Genomic DNA, 20,459 nt, shown 5'->3' on the forward strand with positions numbered 1-20,459 from the left:
CCTTCATTAGCATAAAAGCCCTATAAGTAGCAGACATTCGCTTCCTGCTTTCACTCCACTTCTGGCGTTCTGAGGTTTTAAGATGCCTGAGCCAGCGAAGTCCGCTCCCGCCCCGAAGAAGGGCTCCAAGAAGGCGGTGACCAAGGCGCAGAAGAAGGACGGCAAGAAGCGTAAGCGCAGCCGCAAGGAGAGCTACTCGGTGTACGTGTACAAGGTGCTGAAGCAGGTGCACCCCGACACGGGCATCTCGTCCAAGGCCATGGGCATCATGAACTCGTTCGTCAACGACATCTTCGAGCGCATCGCGGGCGAGGCGTCGCGCCTGGCGCATTACAACAAGCGCTCGACCATCACGTCCCGGGAGATCCAGACGGCCGTGCGCCTGCTGCTGCCCGGGGAGCTGGCCAAGCACGCCGTGTCCGAGGGCACCAAGGCCGTCACCAAGTACACCAGCTCCAAGTAGACTCGCCAAGTAAGCGCCCTCTTAACCCAACCCCAAAGGCTCTTTTCAGGGCCACCCACATGTCCACTAAGAGAGCTGTAATCAAACACTTGAGTTTGCATGGGGGAGTTAGCAAGATATTTACCTTAAGGTATTGACTTTAGAAAAAGCCGTTGGACATGCAGGAATAAGTAGGTTCTTTGTTTTTAACGGTACTAAGAGACGGAGATGAAGGTGATACTAAGCACTGCCGAATTTTATGTGCCAAATGTTATATTCCATTACTCTACTCCGGGGAGTTTTCAGTGAAAACGCATGCTGTTTCGGGGCCGTGCTGTCTGCTTTATGCGACTCCCAACCTTCATAGGTGGCTGGTGGCTTGTAGTTAGGATCTACATACTGCTGTAGAAGACGCCTGGTCAAAACTGCTGGGTAACTTGCCTCCAAGGAGTCTGAACTGAAGGCAAGCAAGTACTAGGGGCGGAGAAAGGAGGTGGGTCGACGGGAAGGACGCCATTGAACTTGGCATACTCAGTCTCCCAATAGGGAACCTTCCGGTACCAGATACCGCAGGAAGTCTGTGTGTGGGGAAATTCCACTTTAAGCACTTCACTCGTGGACTTTGCTCCAGGCAAAAGTTTTAAGGTGTAAAAAGCGCTTTCTACGTTTGTTTTACTCAAGTCACACGTTTCAGTACCGAGTGGTCAAGTTTGCTTTTTCCATTAAAAACATGGGAGGGTACAGGGAATAAACTTTGTTACAAAGGACACAAAGACCTGTAACAATTTCGGATAAAATGCAGGACAGTGGCAGACGCTGGTCACACTAGCTCCTCAGCCAAACGCGAAGGTTTCCTGAGTCCTTCAGCAACTGAAATTGGATTTTTTTAATTCTCCTATGTGCCTATTGAGCCTGCTTAGGGTCTGATGGTCCAGTCCAGACTGACCACCTGTCAACGAGTCAGGTTACCCCCAAAACGTGCAGCTTCACTATTACCAGGTTGACTACAAGGGGTTGTTTGTTGTTTGTTTGCGTTCTTGTTTTTCTCTGTCACTTCTCCTCTTTTTGTCTTATATAAATTCTGGTCTGCCTTTGTTGGATGAAATAATTCTATAGTTTGTTCTCCCTTCTATACAAGTGAAGGGCGGGCTACTCATGAAGTACCTGACCATTTATTTCTGAAGGTTCCACCAAGATGTTGTTTACCTAAGTCCTACCATAGGAATCAATAGAAATGTGTGACCTGGGAAGGAACCTTGTCCAGCCCTGGGCTGTTGGGAGTTTTATGCTTATATTCCTTTGGTTCTTGATGGCTGCAATGTATTCTTGCCCAAAGTCGTTTCTTATTTTGGCTTTTCCTGATTGCCCTTTGCAGATCGGGTACACCCTGCTGGCTTTATGTCAGATCGTGAAGAGATTAGTTGGTGGCAAAGGACAGGGAATCTGAAGTCTAGATCATTTGTTAATTTTTCTGGGGTTGATTGTGTTTCTGTACTCTTTGTTCTTATAATTCTCTGGCATTTGAGAACACATGAACAGGAAGCTGGTCTTTTCTTTCTGGCCTTTAATGTGATCTCCTGGGTTTGGTGTTTTATGTTTGTATGCTGTGGATTCCGGAAACTAAAGATAAGAGTCTCTTTCCTCCTTTCCAAACGTTCTTTTCTTGTGTTTTCTCCTTACATATCCAAATAGTTGTCCGTATCTGCAAAAACAGCATTCCTGCTTCCAAGATAATGCAAACACACACTGGCAATCCGTAGTAACTTTTGACTTTAAGAAAGTGGTTAGGCCTTACAGGAGACTAATGACAAGAAAGAAAACAAGTTAACCAAATCTCCAGCGTGCAAAGGCCTGTCTCTTGCGAGGCAGAAGCCTCTGAAGTTTATGATTCAGCAACACAAAATTATTGTCGCTTCAGGCTTTTCAAGGTTAGAGAGAAGAGAGAAGAAACATGGTATCATAAATCACACTACTGAGTGGGACCCAAAGTGAAGGGTTCCGATACCTTTTTTGAGAATATTTTCTGTTTTGTGAATACAAATGATTTCGAGCAAGTTGTCTACTCTACCTCAGCAGGGGATCAGTAACTTACAGTGGAAACTTATTTACATTTTCAAGGGCTTATATAAGAATGAAAAACACAATTGAACGTAAGAGAAACTAGGAGCTAGAGAGTATAACGCTAGAGGAAATAAGTCAGTCAGAGAAAGACAAATGCCCTATGATTTCACACGTATATGGAATTTGAGAAACAAAAGGAGCAAAGGGAAAAAAGAGAGAGAGAGGCAAGCCAAGAAATGGATTCTTAACTATAGAGAGCATACTGAGGACTGTCAGAGGGGATGTTGGGGGGTGGGGGTGTGTGTGCTAAATGGATGGTGGGGATTAAGGAGGGCACTTGTGAACAGCGCCTGGTGATGCATGAAAATGTTGAATCCCTGTTGTGCTCCTGAAACTAATATTACACTGTATGTTAACTAACTGCGACTTAAATAAAAACTTAAAAAAGAGAAACTCAAATCAAAATAAACGTTCTCCCAATGTTTTAAGTGTGCTGCCCCTTTAAACTATAATTCAGAGAAAACAGAAAAGTTTAACTGTGAATTTAGTGGTTTTATTTATTTATTTATTAAACAAATTTTTTTTAATGTTTATTTATTTTTGAGAGAGACAGAGACAGAATGCGAGTGGGTTGGGGCAGAGAGGGAGGGAGGCACAGAATCCAAAGCAGGCTCCAGGCTCTGAGCTGTCAGCACAGAGCCTGACGCGGGGCTTGAACTCACGAACTGGGGGATCATGACCTGAGCCAAAGTTGGATGCTTAACCCACTGAGCCAGCCAGGTGCCCCAAGTTAGTGGTTTTAGTTAAGAGGTTATAGGATAGGAAACAAAACAGAACTCTATCATTTTTAAACAACTTAACATTTTTAGTTCATGATATGTAATTGTATAGGAAAATAGCACATATTTTTAATCAAGTAACTTTTTGGATACATTCATTGGCTTCACACTTTTGCTTTAGAAATGGCTTTTTGTCTTTTTCTTTGTTATTGTCATGATGTAAAAATAACATTAGCATGATATTCTAGTTCACACAAGTCTAGGGTTTATTTTCTTTTTTTTTTCATTTTATTTATTTGTTTTTAATAGGAAATTTATTGTCAAATTGGTTTCCATACAACACCCAGTGCTCATCCCAACAGGTGCCCTCCTCAATGCCCATCACCCACCCTCCCCTCCCTCCCACCCCCCATCAACCCTCAGTTTATTCTCAGTCTTTAAGAGTCTCTTATGGTTTGCCTCCCTCCCTCTCTTTTTTTTTTCCCTTCCCCTCCCCCATGGTCTTCTGTTAAGTTTCTCGGGATCCACATAAGAGTGAAAACATACGATATTTTCTCTGTATGACTTATTTCACTTAGCATATCACTCTCCAGTTCCATCCACGTTGCTACAAAAGGCCATATTTCATTCTTTCTCCTTGCCACGTAGTATTCCATTCTGTATATAAACCACAACTTCTTTATCCATTCATCAGTTGATGGACATTTAGGCTCTTTCCATAATTTGGCTATTGTTGAAAGTGCTGCTATAAACATTAGGATACAAGTGCCCCTGTGCATCAGCACTGCTCCTGTATCCCTTGGGTAAATTCCTAGCAGGGCTGTTGCTGGGTCATAGGTAGGGTTTATTTTCTAAAAAAAGAAAGAAAGAAAGAAAGAAAGAAAGAAAGAAAGAAAGAAACCCTAATTAATTTGAACTTATTAAATTTCTTCCAGTAGGTTTACTGGTTAGAAGAGTTAAGATCACTTTATTTAAAATTACACATCTGTAAATTACACACTGAACTAAATTAAATCATAATAGATAATATTTTTAAAAGTTAATGTTCATAATGTTGCATACAAATCACAAAAGCTCAGTGTGTCAGCTTAAATACTGAATTCACAACCTATACATAACTGTAAGAATTTTAAGGCATATTAAATTGAGTATTTAAAAGCCTAATCTTTGGATACCTGGACAATTTCTGAATTAGAGGGTACAAAATATGCATCCCTAAAAACAATTTGGTCTATGCAAGGCCCTTATTTTTACACAGTTGAGAATGACCCTAGATTAACAAGTTAGAGAATGTGGAGATGCCTTAGGAGAATGGATATATATATATTCGCTTATCTTTGCCAGGAGAGAACACAATCACCTGGTTCTTTTTTTTTTTTTTTTTTTTTTTAAGGTTTATTTATTTTTGAGAGAGAGAGAAAGCAATCAGGGGAGGGGCAGAGAAAGAGAGGGAGGCACAGAATCCAAAGCAGGCTCCTGGCTCTGAGCTGTCAGCACAGAGCCTGATGTGGGCCTTGAATCCACGAACCCTAAGATCATGACCAGAGCTGAAGTCAGATGCTTAACTGACTGAGTCACACCTGCTTCCTTTAAGGGCTGTTATTAACACACAGAGTTCTGATCCTATTAAGTATTACAGCTGTAGAAAGACACAAATATGCACACAAGATCATGGCTGTATTTAGTGTGTTTATTTATTACGATAACAAATGGAAGTTGTTACCGTTTGTTAACGTAGTAAATTCAACTTAATATGTGTTTTATGCATGCTGATTAGTTAAATATACTTCAGAAGTGAAGTTAAAGGCTTTGAATTGATCATTATAGACTTTATCATTATATTTATCTATGGTATGGGTATATCCAAAAACACATGAACAGGAAGGTTTACTAGGATTCGTTAAAAACATAAGCAAAAAACACTACAAGAAAGAGAAAAATTCAGGATTCAAATGGAACTTTCAATATATTGTGTCTCTGCCAAGTGTGAGATGATTTTCAACAAAAGTGCTTCGTGTCAAAGAACCTGCTCCCATCACTTTATGCTATGTTTTACAGGGCACTCTAAAATATGACTGCAACCATTTCCCCATTTTTATATACCCATGATTTATGGTTACGTCTTAATGTAATAACCAGTTTGCTCTGACAAATTTATTTTTCACCGTCCCAGATTCAAGCTCTGACTACAGATCAAAACACCAAAAAGATTTCTTTTACAGTGGGCCTTGCTTGACAGCCATTGGGTAACCAACGATTTATTCCCTCCACTTAATGAGAGGAGGGACGATAAAATAATTAGGTGTGTTTGGTATTTTTCAAATATTGACTGCCAAATCACTGCTTGGTCTGTTTTTTATAATAATTCCTAAATTTTCTTGTCTTCACATTTTTTTTGAATGTTTATTTATTTTTGAGAGAGAGAGAGAGAGAGAGAGACAGAGTACGGGTGGAGGAGTGGCAGAGAGAGAGGGAGACAGAGTCCAAAGCAGGCTCCAGGCTCTGAGCTGTCAGCACAGATGGTGATGTAGGGCTTGAATTCACAGCCATGAGATCATGACTCGAGCTGAGGTCAGGCGCTTAACCAACTGAGCCACCTAGGAACCTTGAATTCCTAAATTTTCCAGTCTAAACCCAGCTTCCCAACCTCCTGATGAGAGTAAATAACAACTGTTCTCACACTAAGCTCGTTTTATGCCGGTTTGTCTGATGTCCCACCCTGATTACAATTTTTGACACATTATTTGGTAGTTAATTGTTTCTGAAGAGTAATCCGGGTAGATTTTTACTGTTATGTTTTAACTTAACTGTTCCCTATCATCAATAATTCAGTGGGGGGAGGATAATTACTCATGAGAGGAAAAGGAAGAACGAGTAGTTACAATTAAAGGTAATGCTAAAGAAAATACCCCAACTGCAGTGTGAAAAACAGCCCTTAACGTTTTCATCACCATCAATACTATAACGACAATTTTCTAGTTTGATTTCTGAAAATAAAATCAAATATAACCGGCCCCTCAATAAAAATTGACTATCACAGGGGCGCTTGGGTGGCTCAGCCAGTTAAGTGTCCGACTTCGGCTCAGGTCATGATCTCATGGTTCATGGGTTCGAGCCCTGCATCGGACTCCATGCTGACAGCTCGGAGCCCGGAGCCTGCTTTCAGATTCTGTGTCTCCCTCTCTCTCTGCCCTCCCCTGCTTGCACTCTGTCTCTGTGTCTCTCTAGAATAAATTAACACTAAAAAAAAAAATTGAAAATTGACTATCACAAATCTCTCACACTGCTTGTATAGCCCAACCATCTCCAGACTTTACAGTCATGTAACAAAAAAATAACTCCCATGACAAGCACAAACCAGTTCAAATTTTACAAATATGTTGATTAGGCCAAAGACGCGACAAGTGATTGAATCTCACCTTATTTATGATTAATATAAATTGCAAACCTATAAAGGTGGGGCAAGGCTGCAACAGCCACCTTAAGAACCACATTAACGAATCAATTTCATGTTATTGTTAAAATTTATGGATTTTTGCCCACATGGTAATGCCTTTACTATTTGTGAATGATGAAAAGATCATAGGTAAAATACCTTCAAAAATCTGTATAAAAGTATTCATATTGGACATCTACCCATATCATCCCCCATCTACTGAGAAGATTATATGAGAGAATTTAAAGTAAAATTTGCCCCAAACAACTTAAACTTGCGGTGCCAAAATTTTACTCTTTCCCCTAATAATAATGATAACGTGTCCACCCCTGAAGATTCTCATAAATTCTTATCATTTGAGATTGTACCAAAAGATCCGTGTGGCTTGATTTCTCTTCTCTTTTGACATGTTTTGCTTTGGGGTGTTCTGATGTTGTTGTATATTATGAATAACTAATGTTATTCATACACTATCATAATTGAGCAAATGGAAGTTACCTTTGAAAAGATGTCACCACACACACTTCTACAAAATATACAGTTACAGACTATATTCAAAGAGACTTCAAGAAATGTCTCGCTGTGACATCTGTCACCCCACTGCTGGCCAGGGTTGATTTGGCTGGTCTGGCTGGCTAGGCTGGCGTCCCCCTTCCTCCCTCACCACTCCATGTGAGTCCCTCCCGGGGCTGTGCTAGGTCAGAGAGGATGACCTTCCCCGATACAGGAGGACCATTCTGTGGTCAAAGGTACAGGAGTAGCTGTGCTCTCCCGCCAGAATCTCCCAACACGCTTTCAAGGTCCATTTGTAGGAGGAAGTAGGGGACTCAAGCTTCCAAGATTCCAGATACGTCCATATGAGGCTCTGCACGTGGCAGTACGCTCCAGGACAGAGGGATATTTGATTCTCTGTGCAGACATATGTAGAATCTCACCACTTTGGTATAAATTCCTATTGGAAACACAATCCGAGACTCATTAAAAACTCTCCAGAATTCTGGAAATAGGAAGCTTGCTCTTATGATTCTACAGGTCAAGATGAGATCTAGAGTCGACCGTTTCTTCATTTTTCTTCCTCTCTGTTTTGCCTTTTTCTCCAGTATCCGCCTTTCCAACAATTTGACTTTGGATTTGGTCTTCCTCAGTATTGAATAGAATAGAATAGAATAGAGTAGAATAGGATTTCTCAGAGCCTAGACCTCCATACCTTGGCTAAAATTTCCTAAACAAGAATGAGTGCTTCTGACTGTGGCTCAAATTACAATTGAAATAGTCAAGAAAAATGATACATTTAACTAAAATATATCAGAATGATCTTTGAGAACTAAGTACGACAAGCCAGTTAAACACTTGGAGACTACCTTGACTTCTAATACTTATATGTGTGTGATTGTTCTCATACCTTTTTTGACCAAAGTCAAAAGTGGGGGAGTTGAGAAATTCCTGTGCCAGAAATGGTGGAGACATGGCCTACCCAAGATGGAGGTGGTGACTGAGGGTTGGAGGAATATTCTATGCAGAGACAGCCTGTCCCGTGCTCCACAGACAATCTTGAGAGTTTCTGAAGAATCGCTAATTATTTTCTTTGAAAGCCCTCCTTGGTCTGTGTAAGAACAGATTGTCCAGGCTAAAAATAATGCACAAACGTAACATCCTGTTCTTACTCTGCAGGCTTTTTGTCCCCCCGTCTCTGTTATAGAATCATCTTTTTTGACTTTGTTGGATGAAATCACTGTATTGCTTTGTACGCAGGAAAACAGCCGGCTAGTAATTACCCAAATGTCTTTGAGTTTCTGTTTGACAAACCTACCACTCTGAGCCTCTGGGTGGTAATAATTGCTTACTCATGAAGCTGGGGTGAGGATTAAATGAAACAGGAAATATAAAGCACTCGTCCCAGGGATGGTATCATGGCAGTAAAACAGCTCCGTGGTGAAAAAAGCATAGCGTCTGGAGACAGAACCTCCAGGTTTGACCCCCCCCCCCAGCTCCCTGCTTATTAGCTGTGAGACTGAGTATTAGCTGTGAGACTGAGTATTAGCTGTGAGACTGAGGCAAATCCTCATCTCATCTGTGTGCCTCAGTGTCCTCATTTGTGTCTTTTTTGTTAATTATTATTTTTTTTAATTTTAAGTAGGCTCCATGCCCAACACGGGGCTTGAACTCATGACCCCAAGATCAAGAGTCACATGATCTACTAAGTGAGCCAGCCAGGCACCCTTGGCCTCGCTGGTGTCTTAAGGATGATGGTAATAGCGTCTACCTTCTAGATGTTTGTGGAGATTAAAGATCTTTAATGCACAGAAAGCACTTTTGAAGAGTGCCTGGCACATGGTAGGTGCTCAGTGTCTGCTGATATTTGACAAACTTCATTTATAGCCTTTTTTATACGCCTAAAGGGACCTAAGGCAGATTATGATGATCTTGGTAAAAGCCGGTTTTTCATAAATCGGGAATTTCACAAGTGATCTGATATAAAAAGAATGCCAACCGATTTCACCATGTTTTACCCTGGTCCAGTAGGTTGAAAGAAAATGCAGTCCCCCACCACACCCCATATTTAATGACCTCTCTAGGCCTCTTCCTAAGGGCATAAAGAATGATCCCTGCATTTCTCTTGAGTCTTCCAGATTTGGAAGGGTGTGTAGATTCAGCACTTTGCTAAGTAGTCCCAGGTGTCCTAAATTAAAAGGCATTAAACGTTAGTTATTCCAAACTTTCACCCTGGGCCATCCTGGATGACCAAGCCGAAAAAGAAATGGGGCCGAATACACATCTGCCCGTGACCTTTCCTGCAAGATATTCTAGGCTCGGATGAAAATGTCTAGACTTTGCCAATCAGCTTGACATCTTCAAGCACTGTGGGTTCATTATAATTTAAGGAGAAGAGAGTAAATCTGGAAAATGAGCTACTTTTTGAGTGAGGAAGAGGAAGGCTTTGGTTGGCTCAGTTGAAGACTTAGGTAGCTTTATCATCCGGTAAGCAATTTGCATTGTAGTTGATATAAAGGCCTGTTTCTTTCTGCTATGGTTTTTCGTGGTGTTAGATGTCCCAGCTGTTGGCTCTGACAGGACGAAGGAACGGCAGTGGCGGGGCTGGTCTCATCGAGGAGCAGACAGACTTACCTAGAGGAGGCAATACTGGCGTGAAACCTTGACCTCATCCCTTAGACTAAACTTGTCTTCTGACCCTCTCAAGTGCTCCAAGTAAAAGACTTGCCTTCAAAAGCCACAAGGATAAACCTTTGTTCTCATTCTTTTCTCCCTCCTGTCTTCACTTTCTCCTTTATTATTTTTCTTTTCCCTTTTCTCCTCGGTTATTTCTTATTGGCCCAAACTCCACTGGGGGACAGCATATAAAAACACAAAAATACTGAAGATGGAAATGTGCCCCTTTTACTGCCGGACTTGCTTAAATAGCTGTGGCGAGAGATAGTGGGTGCTAGGTTTGAAAACACACACACATGTGGGCTTTAGGGCACTGAAATAAATATAGTTTTTACAGCTGAGAAAAGTCAATGAAATCGTGTATTTAAGAATCGTATGGAGATGGTGCAGGTTCTCAGACCGCGAAGGGAAGGGAAGCTGCTAGGCGGGAGGGTGGGTCAGTGATACCCGGCGGGCGTCAGGGTGAGGGCTTTGGGGAAGGTCTGGGAGAGTGCTCAGGGGTCTTGATTGTCAGGGTTAGAGCTGGAACTTGGCCCAGTCAGTTCTAAACATAAATGAGACTGAATGGATTGCAAATTTTTCCTATATTCTTTTATGTGTGTGTGTGTGTGTGTGTGTGTGTGTGTGTGTGTGTGTGTATTTAGGGCATACGTATGCTTTTATATTTATATGTATTTAGAGCTTATATATGCATACACACACACACACATACACCACACATACATATGTTTCAAACATTTTTAGGTGTACAACAAAATTGAGAGGGGGGTACAGATTTCCATATACCCCCAGTCCCCACACGTGCGTAGCCTCCCACCTTAGCAACATCATTCACCAAAATGGCACTCTTTTGGATGACCCTACACCAGCATATCACAATCGCGCGGGGACCATAGTTGGCCACTGCGGTTCCCTCTTCGTCGTGTACATTCTATGGGTTCGGACAAATGTGTCATGACATCCATCCATCATTATAATATCACACAGAGGCTTTTCACTGCCCTCAAATGACCAGAGATTTTAATCAGCAGGAACTGGGGGGAAGGGTCGCGGGGCCTCTGTCTGGTGGGGCGTGTGAACTGGGGCATCGTGGGTGGTCCCCATGTGCCTGAAGGGGATACTTACCTTGCCTTTAGGATTCTCCGGCGCACGTTGACACGCCCTTCCCCTCCACCCTGTGCCTGGGCCCTCCTCCTTCTCCCCTCTCTTTTGTGTTCCAACACCTTGCTTTCCTGGCTCTCTGCCACCCACATACACTGGACCTCCATTTTCAAAAAAATTTTTTTCCTCCCTTCTTGCCTAGAAACCCCTACTCATCACCATCCCACAGGCATCTTCCGGCCCATCGCTTCCCAGTTGTCCGGTGTGAGCATTGCACAGTTTGTACTTAGTTGTGACCCCTTGTCTACTAGTCTTGTCCAACAGGCTCTGGGCTCTGATTTGGTCACCACAGTATCCCTAGGGGCTGTCGCCGGGCATGGGGCGCAGCCACACACATAAATGACGGAATGAATCAGTTCATTCACCAATTTTTGTGGAATGCCTCCTGTGTCCCAAATTCCCGTGTACATATGGCAGTGAACAAAATCACAAAATCCCTTCCCTCGAAGAGCTAGGACTCTAGGAAGGTAAGATTGAAAAACAGAATAAATAGCTAAAATGTCTGATCTTTCAGAAGGCAAGTGCCATCCAAAAAACCAAAAGCCAAACCAAAACAAAACAACAAAGGCAGGCTTAAGGCATGAGGACGATGAGGTGGGGGCTGCCGTGATGAACGAGGAATGAAGTTTTGAGCAGGGGGCCCCAGGGTGCTTGGGGCTTGACTGGGAGACCAGATCCAGGATCAAGGTGCTACTACGAATAACAATGTTGAGTCTCTTCAGTAGACAAGCCTCAGGTCAAAACAAGGCGGATGACCCTGTTCCATGAAACAGATCTCCCAAACCTAGGGGCTAACCACAATAGATATGTCACTCTGTTACACAATGTTGTATAGTGTCCCGTCACGATGGGGGGATGGGGCTCTACTCCATGGTCCTTCAGGGACAGTTTCCTTCCGCCTGGTGCCTCAGATGTCCCCGGGTCTTAGAGAACTCTGCTGGAGCCCGGACATCCGGCCTGCAGACAGAAGAAGGAGGCTTTCACGGGCCAGGCCCCGCAGCGGCACACGTTATTCCGTCGTCCACATGATTTTGATCAGAACTCAGTCCCAGCACCCCTAACCTGCCAGGGAAGCGGGAAAATGCGGACCGGCTGCGTGGGTCGGCGCAAAAAAGGCCGATGGATTCGGAGCAAGCAAGTGCTCGGGAGTCACGAGGTCCAGCTTTCTTCCCAATCCCTCTCCCTCTCAGCCTCCGGGCTCTCTTAAGGGTCAAAATGGTTTTTCGTCAGGCAGTGACAACATCCAGCGCAGAAAGAATGAGGAGGGAGCCGTGGGGTGACTGAGTTCTTTCTTTTCTCCCCCAGCCCTGAAGGACCACCCTGTCACCATCAGTGACCGTCTCCTTGGAAGGGGACAAAGTCACGGCCGTCCCGGGGCTCACATCGTGGCTGGAGAAGACAGACAATAAACAATAGTTATTATACACAATTATATAGAATGTGAGAAAGGAAAGGTGGGTCACATGTGGTAGTGCCTGTCATTTTAGTATGTCCACTAATGAACATGCTTCATGTAACCATAGCTGCTAACACTGGGGTCGCACTTAGCCAAGCACCGTTCTGAAGGTTTGCTCTATTAACCCCGTTAATTCCCAAACAATAAAACTGGAAAGCACACGGGGAAGAAGAACCAGTGATGAAGAAAAGGAGAGAAATCAAAGTCCACCATTGTCCCTCTGGCGTGTTTCGAGGACCTGTCCCTCCTTCTCTGGTTCCACGGTCCGTGTGTTCGTTCGGGTGTGAGCGGGCGAGACTATGTGTGAGCTCACAGAGGGAGAGCCGGGGGATGCCTCCAGCGCGGACCTTAAACTGGGGGCCTCTTCAAGGGGTTTAAAGTCACACGTGGCCTTTGTCACTGTTCAAGACCATGACATTTGAAGGGGCAGTGAGTCTGTGAAATGCACTTTCGGAATGTCAGAGGTCACATCTTGAGTCAGCAGAGGTGGGCGGTGGTGTGAGGGGCAGACTGTCCCTCACCAGTTAAAGAGAGAGAACTGCCTTCCCTCGTCCGCCCTGCAGACCATCAGGCTCTGCTTCAGGCGAATCTCTCCTAAACTTACCTGAATGTGACCGTGATGGCCCTTTTGTAAGTCCATACAAAACGTGCGGCAAAGTCTCTGTGTCTGTAAAGTGAAATGATCGCCTGGGCGTTAGACGTGTCCAGCACGGGTTATAGTTATGAGTCCTCAGACCCGCCAGGTGTGCGAACACTTGTCATGGATCCCGGATGTCCCCGCCAAAGGGTCGTGTCAGTCTGCATGCATTGAAAGGGGGGGGGGCTCCCTAACAAGGAAACCCTGCCAATGTCTTCCTGCATGGGGTTCCATCGCCTCCGGGGGTAAAATCAGGTTTGCCTCTGCTTGTTTGTCAAGACGAGGGGGAAAAATGCATTTTGTAACATCTCAAGAAACAGACTAGGCATTTATTTGGGCGCATTTCCATTAGATATGTTTCATTTGACTTATTTCAAAGGCGGTGGGGGTGACTTCATCTGTTAGCAGCGCGATGAACACCCGTGAGAAGGGTGGCTTCCGGGATGGTTTCAACCGCTCCCTGTGGGAATACCGAGCTGGAACTCCAACCCATGGCCGTGCCAAGGGCCTTCCTCACCCCTCACGGGCAGTCCAACTCACCCCCAAACACCCCACCTTAGACAACCCCCACCACCTGGCCTTTGTCACTGTGGTACCTTTGTGAAAAACCCTGACACGACAAATTCTTACTCGTCCTTCAAGACTTAGCTCAAATGTAACTTAGGAGACACTGACTGGACCAAATTCATCCTTTAAGAGTCTACAGAGACTCCAGAGGGTGTGAATCGCCACCCAACAGCCGTGTCACCTGGGAAGCTCAACCTTCGCCTTCTCATCTATCCAGCGAACAGAACGATAGCAGGTGCCTCATAAGGTTGCTCCAAGATTAAATGCATTGGCATCAATAAAATGCTTAGAACACACACTGCCTGGCACAGAACGAGCTCCCAGTGAAATTAGCCATTGCCATTACCGCTGTTGTCTCAGAGTCAAGTACAGTGTCAGGTATCTGATGAATTATAGAAATGAATTGATCAATCAATCTCTCTCTTTTCACAGGAGCCGACGGGTTTTAGACATCTTTTCCCACCACTGCTCACTGCTAACCACCACGGCATCTCTCGCGTAAAACAACGAGTGACGCTACGAGAAGATAAATGGAAATATTTTTAATGATCATGGAAGGCTCAGTAAGAACCTGGCTAAAATATTTTTTTTCTGAGTATAAAAATATTAAATGTTTATTGTAGAAATGTGTAAAAAGAAAAATATATAAAGAAGAAATTAAAATACTCCTGGTATCTCTTTTTTTTTCAAAAAAAATGTGTTTAATGTTTATTTTTGAGAGAGAGAGAGAGAGAGCATGAGCGGAGGAGGGGCAGAGAGAGAGGGAGACCCAGAATCTGAAGCAGGTTCCAGGCTCCGAGCTGTCAGCACAGAGCCTGATGTGGGGCTCAAACTCATGAACCGCGAGATCATGACCTGAGCCGAAGTCAGACACTTAACCGACTGAGCCACCCAGGTGCCCTGGTACTTCCTTTTAATATGTATGTGACAAATATGTATAGATGAATATGAATACATAAGGTACACCCATAACATATATCATATATAAAGCAAATTTAGGTACCATGCCATAGATACACATATATAATTTTCTAGGTAATTTTTTAAAAATGTTTGTCTACTTTTGAGAGAGGGAGAGGGAGGATCCAATGGAGGGAGAGAGAGAGAAGGAGACACAGGATCCAAAGCAGGCTCCATGCTGACAGCGGAGAACCTGATGTGAGGCTTAAATTTACGAACTGTTGGGGCGCCTGGGTGGCTCAGTTGGTTGAGTGTCCAACTTTGGCTCAGGTCATGATCTCACGTCTTGTGAGGTCCAGCCCCATGTGAGGCTCTGTGCTGACAGCTCAGAGCCTGGAGCCTGCTTCGGATTCTGTGTCCCTCTCTCACTCTGCCCCTCCCTCACTCATGCTCTGTCTCTCTCAAGAATAAATAAAAAACATTAAAAAAAAATTATGAACTGTTACCTGAGCTAAAGTCAGATGCTTAACCGACTGAGCCACCCAGGCAGCCCAAGAAACACAAGTTTTTATGAATGTATCATTACTTGGGTAATTAGTCCTCTGTTATTGGCTACCTAGATTGAGTTCTATTTTTATGCATTATAGATCATACAGATCACACATCTTTGTTTAAATATGTGATCACCTCCTTAGGATAGACTTCTAGAACTAGAAATACTAAATCACCAGGTCACAGCATTTTTTAAGGCTCTTAAAACAAAACATTGCCAAAGTGCCATCTAGAAGGACCATGCCAATTTATAATCCCAACATACTGTTTACACTGAGAATTTTTTAAAGCATTATTAACCTGACAGGCCAATAATAATAATAATAATAATAATAATAATAGAAATGCCAGCTCCTTCGTTATTAGCGAGTGTACTTTCCCCCCACATTTTCATTAGCTGTGATCCCGTAAGAAACGAAGGGCAGCCTAATGATGCCCATGACCACGATTGTCCCCTGGGGGCCCACCATATGGAGAATAAGCAGGCTGTTCGGTTAAGACCAAAAACTAGTATTTGTCAGTCAGGTGCCTCCTCTGTCCAGGACTGTCCTGGAATAATGAACTGCATTTGGCTGTGTGTAGCTGAAATTGCTTTTGCCTGCATTGTCTTTTTTTTTTTTTTTAATTTTTTTTAATGTTTATTTTTGACAGAGAGACACAGAGCATGAGCGGGGTGGGGGGGGGGGGCAGAGAGAGAGGGAGACACAGAATCTGAAACGGGCTCCAGGCTCTGAGCTGTCAGCACAGAGCCCGACGCAGGGCTTGAACCCACGAACCGTGAGATCATGACCTGAGCCGAAGTCGGATGCTCAACCGACTGAGCCACCCAGGCGCCCCTGCCTGCATTGTCTCTTGAAAGCCTCTAACTGCTCCATGAGAAAAGCGTGTACTGTGGATTGAATTATGTCCCCCCAGAATTCGTATGTCGAAGCCCTACCTCCCAGTGTGACTGTGTCTGGAGGCGGGGCTTCAGCAAGTATTTAAGGTGAAAGAAGTTGTAAAATGAGGTCCTAGTCCAAAAAGATTGGTGGCCTTATCCGAACAGGAGGAGGAAAAGCTAGCTCTCCCAGCGTGCATGCGCCACAGAAAGGCCGTTTGAGGACAGAGCAAGAAGACAGCCAACGACAGGCTGGGAAAGAGCTGTCACCAGAATTCGGCCACGCTGACAGTCTGATCTCAGATTCCTAGTCTCCAGAGCCATGTGGAAATAAATTTCTATTGTTTAAACTTCCCAATCACGGCATTTTGTTCTGGTAGCCCGAGCAGACTAAGACAGTGTCATTGCTGTGACACACAGACCAGGAAAGTGAGTAAGCCCAGGAGAAATACAGTTATATTTGGCCAAGATCATTAAGAATCAGAAAGAGGCAAGGTGGGAGAACCCACTTGTCCTCATTCCAAGGCCAGGGCTCCCCCGTGCCACAGGCAGACAGTAGCCTCAGAGGGTCCAGAGTCACGTGTCCCCAGAGCCAGCACTAGACTAAGACTTGTCACCGGAAGAGGAATGCTTCAGCTCGAATAAACATGCTCTGACCACTCGCTTAGGAAAAACATCGCGCTTCATGCAAAACTACAGTGCAAACTGTGTGCAAAACCACTTTCACCTCTGCGGTGGAGAGAGATACAAAGCCTAACACTATCCTTGCAGCATTGGGGTCTATATGTGCGGCAAGGCAGGCTTTCACAGGGTAAAACAGGTAAATAAACCTTTATTTACCTCAGACAGGTAAATAAACTGGAAAGACATCTAGTGTAAAATGTTTATTATTATTTTGCTTAATAAAGAAGCCCAGGTACACAGGCTTCTCTAGCACCCTGTGCGGTCAGCTGTTCAGTTTCCACCCCCTTGTAGTTTTCAGCCTCACGGCCATCTTTAGCGCCTCTGGAGGGTCAATCTATGCGCCAGCCTGGAAGAAGGGGTGAGATCAAGGGGAACTAGGCAAGGGCCATCTGAGGTCTACTGGATTACTATCGGGAAGTTAAAAGAAAAGGCTTCCTGCTTTTTTGTCTGATGCTTCTGTATTCTGTATTAAAGTGCAACAGAAAATTCACAAGTTCCAATGCTGTGTCTCCGGACTTTCAAAGACTGGCTCATTGGCATCTGTGTGGCTTAGGAGGATCGTTTCGGTCACGTTAGCACAAAGGTTTTGGATGGAAGTCTATATACGTGTTATTCACAAATGAAACAGCACAATATGAGCACCTGTCTTTGCTTACATATAAATAGCTAATAAGAGAGGTCGGAACGTCTGGAAGAACAGAAATAAGGTCACCTGAATGGGGGGGCGGGGGAGGTCCCAGTTATGCAAATAGCTTTTCTTCTTGGTCAGGCATTTCTAGTGCTTCCTAATTGGATGGTGGCAGGTTTAGCTCCTCTGTCCTCTGAGAAGTTTCTAGAACTCCTTCTGAAGGTGTTCAGTTTCGTAAGGAGCAGCAGAAACAGGCTGAACAAGTGATTCAGGTCCATCTGACTCAACAGAGGAAGACTTTCCCGCCACCCTCTCAAAGTCCTCCATTGTGAACCACCTGGGCAGGTTATTGGTTTCGACGTTGATCTCCGCACCCAAGAATTGTCAGTGCATATTCTAAAAATTTTTCAATGGTTATTTATTTTTGAGAGAGAGAGAGAGAGAGACAGAGAGAGCACAAGCAGGGAAGGGGCAGAGAGGGAGGGAGACACAGAATCTGAAGCAGGCTCCAGGCTCTGAGCTGTCAGCACAGGGCCCGATGCCATGTGAGGCTTGCCCCACGAACTAGGAGATCACGACCGGAGTTGAAGTCGGATGCCTGATCGACTGAGCCACCCAGGTACCCCGAACACTTGACGACTTTTAGAGACAACCTTCACAAAGCATGAAATTATACACATGCCCTTCCTACAAAACAAACAAAATAGTTACTCAATAGCTGAACAAGCAGTCAATCGAAATAGAATAATTCAAAACGGAAGAAGTCAGTTGAAGAAGAGTTAAGGTTAATTGTGAAATAGTGTTTGTTAAAGACAGTGGAAAGCCAAATATGAAGTTCAAAAATAGCTACTGAAAAAAGAAGAAACATATGACAAAGGGATAACAGTTTTACAAGGTAGTTCTAAAACTTAGATACCAGGAAAATCCAAGAAGTATATAGGGTGGACACGTTAGTAAGTGAAGCCCCGTGAATCTCACTGAACACAGGGAAAATCTAAGGCCTTTATTTTATTCACACACACACACACACACACACAGAAATATAGGGTAAACATTGTTTTTAAACAACAGACTAGAATGTTAATATTAAGAATGGGCTGCTGGGCACCTGGGTGGCTCAGTCAGTTAAGCATCCGACTTTGGGTCAGGTCATGATCTCACGCTTTGTGAGTTCAAGCCCCACATCAGGCTCTGTGCTGACAGCTCGGAGTCTGGAGCCTGCTTCAGATTCTGTGTGTCCCTCTCTCCCTGCTCCTTCCCCCACTTGTGCTCTGTCTCTCAAAAATAAATAAATGTAAAAAGAAAAAAAAAAAAAAAGAATGGGCTGTATAGTTCCCATATCATGAGAGAATAATTTAATTATATTTTTAAAAGAAAACAGTTCTCTTATTTTCTTTGTGATCGCTTCCATTGTTTGACTTCAGAAGCACTGCCATCAGAAGTTGATCTAAGGAAATGTTTACAGCAGGAGTATTGTTTCAATAATGAGAGTTTGGAAGGGTGACTTTCCCACAATAGAAAGTTTTTCAAGATAAAATTATATTATTGGTCCACAAAGTACAAGTGCTCTAAGGGTGCCTGGGTGGCTCAGTTAAGCGTCCGACTCTGGCTCAGGTCATGATCTCATGGTTCACGAGTTCAAGCCCCTCGTTGGGCTCTGTGCTGACAGCTCAGAGCCTGGAGCCTGTTTCAGATTCTGTGTCTCCCTCTCTTTCTGCCCCTCCCGTGCTCACACTGTTTCTCTTTCTCTCAAAAATAAACATTAAAAAAAATTTAATAAAAAAATACAAGCTCTAAAAATGGAATTACACGAACAGTCCTGACACATTAAGAGGAAAAAAATAATAATAAATGCTCCAACACAGCTGATGTGCATAACTAGCCAGAGCCTTCTAAAGCCAGCCTCCTGCTTCCTAGCTCTAAGACCTTGGGTGAGTTTCATGACTTTTCTGTGATTCAGTTTCTTAACTATAAACTTAGCTTCTACAGTTTTTCCTTTTTTGAAGGGGAAATAATTGGGATGATGACGACACAGCGTAAGCGCTGTGCGTGTGGGTGTTCATGGTAGCGTTTAGATCTCCAGTGCAAGATACGAATCATGGTCCTCTCTCTAGGTTTCAAGTTGCGGAATGTAAGAATTTTTAAAATTCTCCAATTCTTTGTTACTTTTAATGTTTATTTTTGAGAGACAGAGAGAGCGAGAGAGCACGTGCGTGAGTGGGGGAGGGGCAGAGAGAGAGAGAGAGAGACAGAGAGAGAGACACTGAATGGCAAGCAGGCTCCAGGCTCTGAGCTGTCAGCACAGAGCCGGATGCGGGGCTCAAACCCACAAATGGGGAGATCATGACCTGGGCCGCAGTCGGGCACTCGATGGACTGAGCCACCCAGGTGCTCCCAATTCTTTGTTACTTGTAAAGCAATGGAATGATATCTTCTGTCAACGTGTAATTAATTACAAGGATCAATCAACTTCACAACCTGACCTCCAAGCACAAGCACTCAGAGGTCACACCGAGGGTCCGGGAAACCAAACACGTGTTAAAACTTAGGGTCCTTGGGCCACCTGGGTGGCTCCGTCTGTTTAGTGACAGACTTGGGCTCAGGTTCATGGGTTCCAGGCCCGCATCGGGCTCTGTGCTGACAGCTCTGAGCCTGGGGCCTGCAGCCTGCTTCAGATTCTGCATCTCCCTCTCTGTCTGCTCCTCCCCCACTCGCACTGTGTCTCCGTCTCTCTCTCTCACAAGTAAATAAACATTGTAAAGAAACCCTGAAATAGGTCCTCAGTAAGATGCTCTTGTAACCTCTTGTAACCTTGTAACCTGAAAAAAGATTTTTCAAACGGAGGGTCACAGCGCATTAGTGGGTTGTGAAATCAATCCCATAGTTTGCAACCAGCATTTTAAAAAAATGAAATAGATTAGGAAGTATCAGAATGCAGACACTTCAGGTGGTTATTGTTTTCTCAATGTTTTTAAAGGTGTATTTACTTTTTGAGATTGAGAGAGAGAAAGAGAGAGAGAGAGGGGGAGGGTCAGAGAGAGAGAGGGAAACTGAGGGTCCAAAGCGCGATCCGTGCTGACAGAAGAGAGCCCGACTCGGGGCTTGAGCTCA

General features: G+C 44.0%; 2 protein-coding genes across 4 annotated transcripts in view; one reads left to right on the plus strand and one right to left on the minus strand.

Annotated features, from left to right (window-relative positions):
• Window positions 1-20,459, minus strand: part of LOC121020328 (histone H2B type 1-A) — a 448,453-nt gene that overhangs the window by 137,447 nt on the left and 290,547 nt on the right. The gene's annotated exons all lie outside the window — the stretch shown is intronic.
• Window positions 44-14,343, plus strand: LOC121020329 (histone H2B type 1-C/E/F/G/I). Of its 2 annotated transcripts, XR_005786069.1 has the most exons (3): window positions 44-472; window positions 12,353-12,501; window positions 14,140-14,343. XR_005786069.1 is itself a non-coding variant. In XM_040460328.1 (2 exons), the coding sequence occupies exon 1, from the start codon at window positions 83-85 to the stop codon at window positions 461-463; it is 381 nt and encodes a 126-aa protein (XP_040316262.1). In that variant the 5' UTR covers window positions 44-82; the 3' UTR covers window positions 464-472; window positions 14,140-14,343. The 2 variants fall into 2 exon arrangements, 1 of the variants encoding a protein (XP_040316262.1); XM_040460328.1 differs by lacking the exon at window positions 12,353-12,501.

The sequence above is a fragment of the Herpailurus yagouaroundi genome, unplaced genomic scaffold (genome assembly GCF_014898765.1).
Source record: "Herpailurus yagouaroundi ecotype Mexico unplaced genomic scaffold, PumYag 250, whole genome shotgun sequence".
Taxonomy (NCBI): Eukaryota; Metazoa; Chordata; class Mammalia; order Carnivora; family Felidae; genus Herpailurus; species Herpailurus yagouaroundi.

Excerpts from the sequence above, each read along its gene's own strand:
- LOC121020329 (XM_040460328.1), top strand. The coding sequence starts at position 83 with ATGCCTGAGCCAGCGAAGTCCGCTCCCGCCCCGAAGAAGGGCTCCAAG.